The sequence below is a fragment of the Dermochelys coriacea genome, chromosome 23, assembly GCF_009764565.3.
Source record: "Dermochelys coriacea isolate rDerCor1 chromosome 23, rDerCor1.pri.v4, whole genome shotgun sequence".
Classification (NCBI taxonomy): domain Eukaryota; kingdom Metazoa; phylum Chordata; order Testudines; family Dermochelyidae; genus Dermochelys; species Dermochelys coriacea.
The window spans coordinates 7354877-7360623 of NC_050090.1; the positions used below are offsets into that span (position 1 = coordinate 7354877).

Here is a 5747-nt window from a genome sequence, read left to right on the forward strand (position 1 = left end):
AGCAAGAGGCTCCTTCTCATTATCGATTAACCAGGTGTGGGTTTTTCGAGAGTTTGCAGCCTTGAGGCCCTAGTAGAGATTCCTGGGGCACATCCTGCTCTTCTAAAATGCGTGTATCAGCAACTTCAACACAATTCTTATCCGGAAGGATGCGGGGTCAAGCTGCCCTTTCTGTGGCACCCAAAACCCTCCCTCCCCTCCTGCCTTGGTTAAACTGAAACTGTTGAATGGCCAATTTAGAGCCTGCTGCCTTGGCTGCTTTTAGCAATAAGCCATACTGGTTTCAGGCACTTTACTGGTTTGCCAAAGTCTCCCCGTACAAGCCCACCCTTTGCCTCGTGGGTGAACAGCTGGGCCTGAGCCCCTCAGAAAACCTCCCGCTGTGGTGTGCTGCCCCCTCTCCATTGAGCACACCCCGTAATGCTGGGGCTGCAGCCTGCATGGGACCGGGGCACACACCAGCGTGTCCAGTTCCGCTGCAGCCTCTTGCACAACAGCCCCGCCCTGAGCTCTGGTTCCAGAGAGCACACGGGACGGGACGGGACGGGACGGGACGTTTAGTCCCAGAGAGGCCAGTGAGGAAGGGCAGTGGCAACAGAAGGGTTCCACATAAATCAAAAGCAACACCTGGTGTCTGGAGCCTGCCCTAAACACACCTGCCCAGGCTAATCTGGCTAAAGGAGGCTCCTCTCACCCGGACTTCCGTGGTGTTTTCAGCCAAGGTAGCAGAGCTCCTCATGTACCCGCACTGCCCAGGTGCAGGACAAAGGGGGTCTTTCTGCCTTCTGCTTATAGCCCCAAAGTTTATTCTCTGTCCTCCGAGTCTGGATAGCCCCCTTCGCTTATTGTCAGGCATGTTGCTGCCCTGTTGATTTCACCAGCGCCCAGACTAGGTGCTGGGTTCCCCTCCCCCGCCACTCACAGCCTGGGTGCTGGGTTCCCCTCCCCCCACCCCTCCATGCACAGACTGGGTGCTGAGTTCCCCCCCTCCCACCCCCTGCCACGCACAGTCTGGGTGCTGGGTCCCCCTGCAAAGAGACTGGATGCTGGGTTCCCCCCATCCCATGCATAGATTGGATGCCCCTCAATCCCAACCCACAGCCCCCAGCTACCCCAACTCTGTGATCCCCACCATGTCTTGGACCCATTTGCAGTACGGAAGCCCCCCTGCCAGCCCAGTTATATTTAGTGGCTGTGTGCGGCCGCGTGCCTTGGCCACTTGTTGACAGTTTCCAATTACAGCTGCACCCGGAGGTTCGTGTCTTGAGGCCTTTGGCATCTGGGGTCAGCAACAGGCCACATGCTGGAAACACAGCCAGGAAACAGGGTGCAAGGCCAGCTCTGTTGCTGTACGGGATGTGCACCGTGGGGCTCAGGCCCGATGCCTCACAGTCTCCACCGCAGGGGCTGACCCCACTGTCCATGCAGCCTCACCATGGGGAGTCTCAGGCCCTCCCCTCACCTCATGCACCTCCACTGCAAGTCCTCACCCCATGCACCGTACACCCCTTGCCACCTCCACTGCAAGTCCCTGCCCTCCTGCCCCATACAACCCCAGGGCTCAGTCCTTGCCCTCCTGCCCCATACATTCCCATAGTGGGCAGCTGGCCCAGCTCAGAGAATCCATGGTGGCTGGGGCCAAAAACATCAGCCTGGGGGACGAAAGCAGTGACTGAGGAACGGGAATGGGTCATAGGTCTGATCTGGGGCTTTGTGGGTTGTGGGGGACGGTGTCAGGCAGTGGACCCATTGCTCTGGTACGCTGAAGGAAGCTCCGAGCCGTTAGTGTTAGGATTGTGCTTTTATTCCCTACCCCGTCCCCCTGCCACCTCTGCAATCCCCCAGGCCAGGCCCCCAGCCCCAACCTCTGGCCATGGTCCCTGCTAAGCAATGTGTCCTGCAAGTCCTTGGTCCCTGCGGCCCCTTGGCTGTGGCGGGTGCCCGTGCCTGGTGGCAGTGCCCATGAGGCTGGGGCTCAGTGGCAATGGCTACTCCCCCGCAGAGTCCTGTCTGCACGGGCAGCGCCTGGCTCCTGGGGTTCCAGCCAGGGGCACTTGATGTGGGCCATGGCAATGCTGGCTGGGCTGCGCTGGCTGGGGTCAGGGGTCAGCAGCCCTCGCAGCATCTCCCGGGCCTCGTAGGTGAAGCACCCCCAGCGGGGTGGGCGCGGGCGGACGCGGGGGCTGCGATGCCAGCGCTCAAAGTCCCGGTAGTGCCGGTCGGCGGCCGTGTGCCAGGGGAAGAAGCCGGTCAGCACACAGAAGAGCAGCACGCCCAGGGCCCAGGCATCCAGGCTGGGCTGGGCCAGCAGGCGGGCCGAGGGCCCCAGGAGGCACAGCTCGGGTGCTGTGTAGGGCAGGTTCTCAGGCAGGGCCTCGATGGCAGTGCCCTGTGGGCAGCTCAGCCCAAAGTCGGTCAGTTTGACACGCCGGCACTCAAGGTCGAGCAGAAGCACGTTCTCAGGCTTGACATCGCGGTGAACCAGCCCCTTGGCCCCCATGAATTCGAGGGCACTGGCGAGCTGCAAAGCACAGCGCTTGACATGCAGCTCCGCGAGCCCGAACCCCACCTAGGGAGAGAGGTTACACACAGTGCCCTGGAGGGGAAGGGCTCTGGGTCCCACTGCCCACCTCAGGGCCAGCCAGTCCCTGCCCTGGGGCGGATAGGAGCCCCCCCTCCCCCCACCCAGCAGGGAAAGGCCTCCTGTCCCATTCCCTGTGCCTGCCCTGGGGCTGGATCTGAGTTAGTGCCCCATAGAGGGGAAAGGTTCCATGTCCCAGTCCCCACCCCTTGAGCCAGCCAGTCCCCATCCTGGGGCCGGGTGGGGCATCCCCTAAAGGGGACAGGCCCATGTCCCATGCCCATCCGCAGTGTGGCAACGTCGGAGACTCCGGCTCATAGTACCTGTGGCTGCAGCAGGGAGAAGAGGTCCCTGGCAGGGGCGAGCTCCTGAGCGAAGACATAGTGGTGCTCGGTCTGGAAGGCGATGCCCAGGGCGCTGGCAATGCAGGGGTGGGCGGCCAGGCTCAGCGAGATGCAGTACTCGCTCAGGAAGTCCCGCAGCTCAGTGTCCCGCTTCTCGATGAACTTCAAGGCCATCGGCCTGCCTGGGGGGAAGGGATGTGCAGAGGGGTCAGGGCTGTTGCCCCCCCCACCAGATCATACCCCCTCCCCTATGCTGGATCAGACCCTTCCCTTGCACTGGATCAGACTCTCATATTCTTCCCCCCCCCCCATGGATCAGCCCCCTGCCACCCCATGCTGCTCTGTGGGGCCAAGGGCTGTCAGGCTGTAGGATCTCAGGGCCCGGCAGCTAGCCAGGGTGTGGAGTCAGGGGGCAGAAGGGCTCAGTGCTCCATGCCTGGCCCTGGACAGGGCTCCCCCTCCCCAGCCGGTGCCCATCAGGAGGTGGGCTCGGTGCTGGCGCTCCTGGGGGAACAGGAGCAGTGGGTTCTGTGGGAGGTGGGGCCACATGGACACAGACTGTCCCCCCCCCCCCGCCCTGGCAGCCCAGGCCCTACCTTGCCGCTGGTGTACGGCCAGCAGCACGTGGCCATAGGAGCCGCTGCCCAGCTCCCTCAGGATGGTGTACGACTGGGTCACATCCAGCCTGGGCAGGTTCTGCGCCGTCAGCTCCATCATCTCCTCCAGCTGCTGCTCTGCGCCCCATGGGGCGGGCAGGGTCATGGCTGCGGGATGGGGAGGGATGGGGTTGTTACCACTGGGAGCAGTGTCCAGACGGCCCCCCGGGGACATGGACATCACCAGCCCAGCACTGAGACACGGCCTGCATCGGCACCTTTGTTTCGCCACGCTGGCCTCAGGGCTGCCCACATAGGGTGACCAGGCTTCTGGTTTTCAACTGGAACCCGGGGTCAAAAAGGGATCCTGGTGGCTCTGGTCAGCACCGCCGACTGGGCCATTGACTGTCCAGTTGGCCGCGGGGCCTCAGAGGAGGAGCAGGGCAAGGATATTTGGTTTTGTGCAACTAGAAAGTTGGCAACCCTATGCCCATGCCATGCCCAGCTGGCTAGTGCACCCTGCTCCGTTTGGGGACGGCTGCGAATTCTGGCTGGACACCTGGACCCCTGCACAACGGACAAGTCTCCCCCAGGGTTCTGGCTCAGGTGGGCTCACTGGGCAGAGCTCACAGGGTGGAGCAGGAGGCTGGAGCCCAAGGGGCTCAGTCTTGGGGGCGGTGAGGCCACATGGCTTGCCCTGAAGGGCGAGTGAGACCCATCGGGGGTTTGGCACTCAGGGTTCCTCCAAGAGACAATTTAAAGGCTGGGGCATAGCACTGCTCCTGTGGATCCGTGACAGCTGCTTATACAGAGACCCCTAGCTGAGATGCGACTGCCTCTGGGGAGGAGAATGGGGGGCTGTTTATACAGGGACCTCACCCGGTGCTGAGACGTAGCCCCCTGTGGTGGGGTCACGGGCTTGTTTCACACAAGATTATGTCCCATTGAATAACAGCCCCTCCCAAGCCCCTTGGGGCCTGACAGCAGCTTCTCCATCCCTCTCTGCATGGGCACCAAGTCATGGCTTCCTGTAGATGCCCAGCTGTGGACCAAGGGGACATACCTCCCGCACTGGGCTCTCCTTTCAGCCTGTGGAGGCTGGGCAGACTCCAGGTCCGACTGATGCTCTGCATCTGGAGAAGAGCAGCTCCCTTGCCTCAGTGATACCTCTTCCTGCCCCACTGAGCCTGAACTGCCTCAGGCACCTCTACAACCCTGGGTTCCGGCACCAAATTCATACCGGCAGCAAACCCTATATCGCTTCTGAGCGCAGACAAAGCCTTAGTCAGAGGCAGAGCCAGGGAAGCAACCCAGGAGTCCTGGCTCCCAGCCCTCCTGCTCTAATCACTAGACCCCCATTCCCCTCCCAGAGTTGGGGATAGAACCCAGGAGTCCCGGCTGCTACCTGGACTTGCTCAGGTGAGGAAGTGGCCCTGGTGTCAGTGCCCCCCAGCACCATGTGCAGTGAATGCGGGACCAACAGCCCTGGACACCCATCGGCATCTTCAGGCTGGGAGCTGCCAGCAGCAAGAGAGGGGGCAGCATTGAGAGGCCCACCCAGATAAATCAATGGAGCCCTGTGGGCTTGGGGGGCACCAGGTGAAGAGGGACCCCACTTACCTGCCTCCTGGAGCCGGAGCCCCACAGTATGCACAGGGGAGCCGCTGATTCCAGCCCTCTACCTTCCTGTCTGTCTATCCGCTGGCCTGGGATGAGCCTTTTATCCCGTCCACCCTGAGCTGGAAAGGGTCCCGTGGTGGCTGGCAGGTCCCAGCTGGCAGTGCGGGCCAGGGGTCGGGTGCGGTCAGTGCCGGGGGCTGGCACTCGCTGGGCCGGGATTAGCAGGCACTTATCTGGGTTATTTTTACCAGCTGGCACTGGATACTCCAGTCCCCCAGCCCCCGCTCTCATTTACTGCCCCCCTTCCCCTGGCCCCCCAGTACCCTCTGTCCAGGATTAGCTTGTCCCAGGTGTTCCTGGAAAGTCAGCTCCTGACAGTAGGGGAGCTCCCCACCCTGGAAACCCACTGGGGAGCTGGAGCAGGGCAGAGACCCTGCTGGAGTCAAGCTCCAGGGAACACCTTCCCCCCAACAGAGCCCAAAGCACTTTCTGCCACGGTATACAGGGGATCCCTTGCCGGGCATGGAGATACAGCCACCTCTGGGGTGGGGCATGGGAGCTGTTTATACAGGGACACCTTGCTGGGCACTGAGATACAGCCCTTCT

General features: G+C 62.2%; 1 protein-coding gene across 2 annotated transcripts; it reads right to left on the reverse strand.

The window, feature by feature from the left end:
- Positions 1 to 1524: 1524 nt before the first annotated feature.
- On the reverse strand, positions 1525 to 5405 carry LOC119847420 (serine/threonine-protein kinase SBK2-like). 2 transcript variants are annotated; one of them, XM_043501291.1, is made up of 4 exons: positions 5142 to 5405; positions 3522 to 3689; positions 2905 to 3103; positions 1525 to 2569 (listed from the first exon to the last, which is right to left on the reverse strand). In XM_043501291.1, exons 2-4 carry the CDS (start codon positions 3668 to 3670, stop codon positions 1976 to 1978), a joined length of 942 nt encoding a protein of 313 aa, XP_043357226.1. In that variant the 5' UTR covers positions 3671 to 3689; positions 5142 to 5405; the 3' UTR covers positions 1525 to 1975. The 2 variants fall into 2 exon arrangements, with proteins under 2 accessions (XP_043357226.1, XP_038238138.1); XM_038382210.2 differs by having other exon boundaries at positions 2905 to 3107.
- Positions 5406 to 5747: the final 342 nt, after the last annotated feature.

Bases quoted from the DNA above. Each gene is read 5' to 3' on its own strand.
- LOC119847420 (XM_038382210.2), bottom strand. From the start codon at position 3,687: ATGACCCTGCCCGCCCCATGGGGCGCAGAGCAGCAGCTGGAGGAGATG. The intron at 3,108-3,521 runs GTAGGGCCTGGG...CCTTCCCCCCAG, and splicing joins GGCCGTACACCAGCGGCAAG to GCAGGCCGATGGCCTTGAAG. The intron at 2,570-2,904 runs GTACTATGAGCC...CTCTCTCCCTAG, and splicing joins TCTCCCTGCTGCAGCCACAG to GTGGGGTTCGGGCTCGCGGA.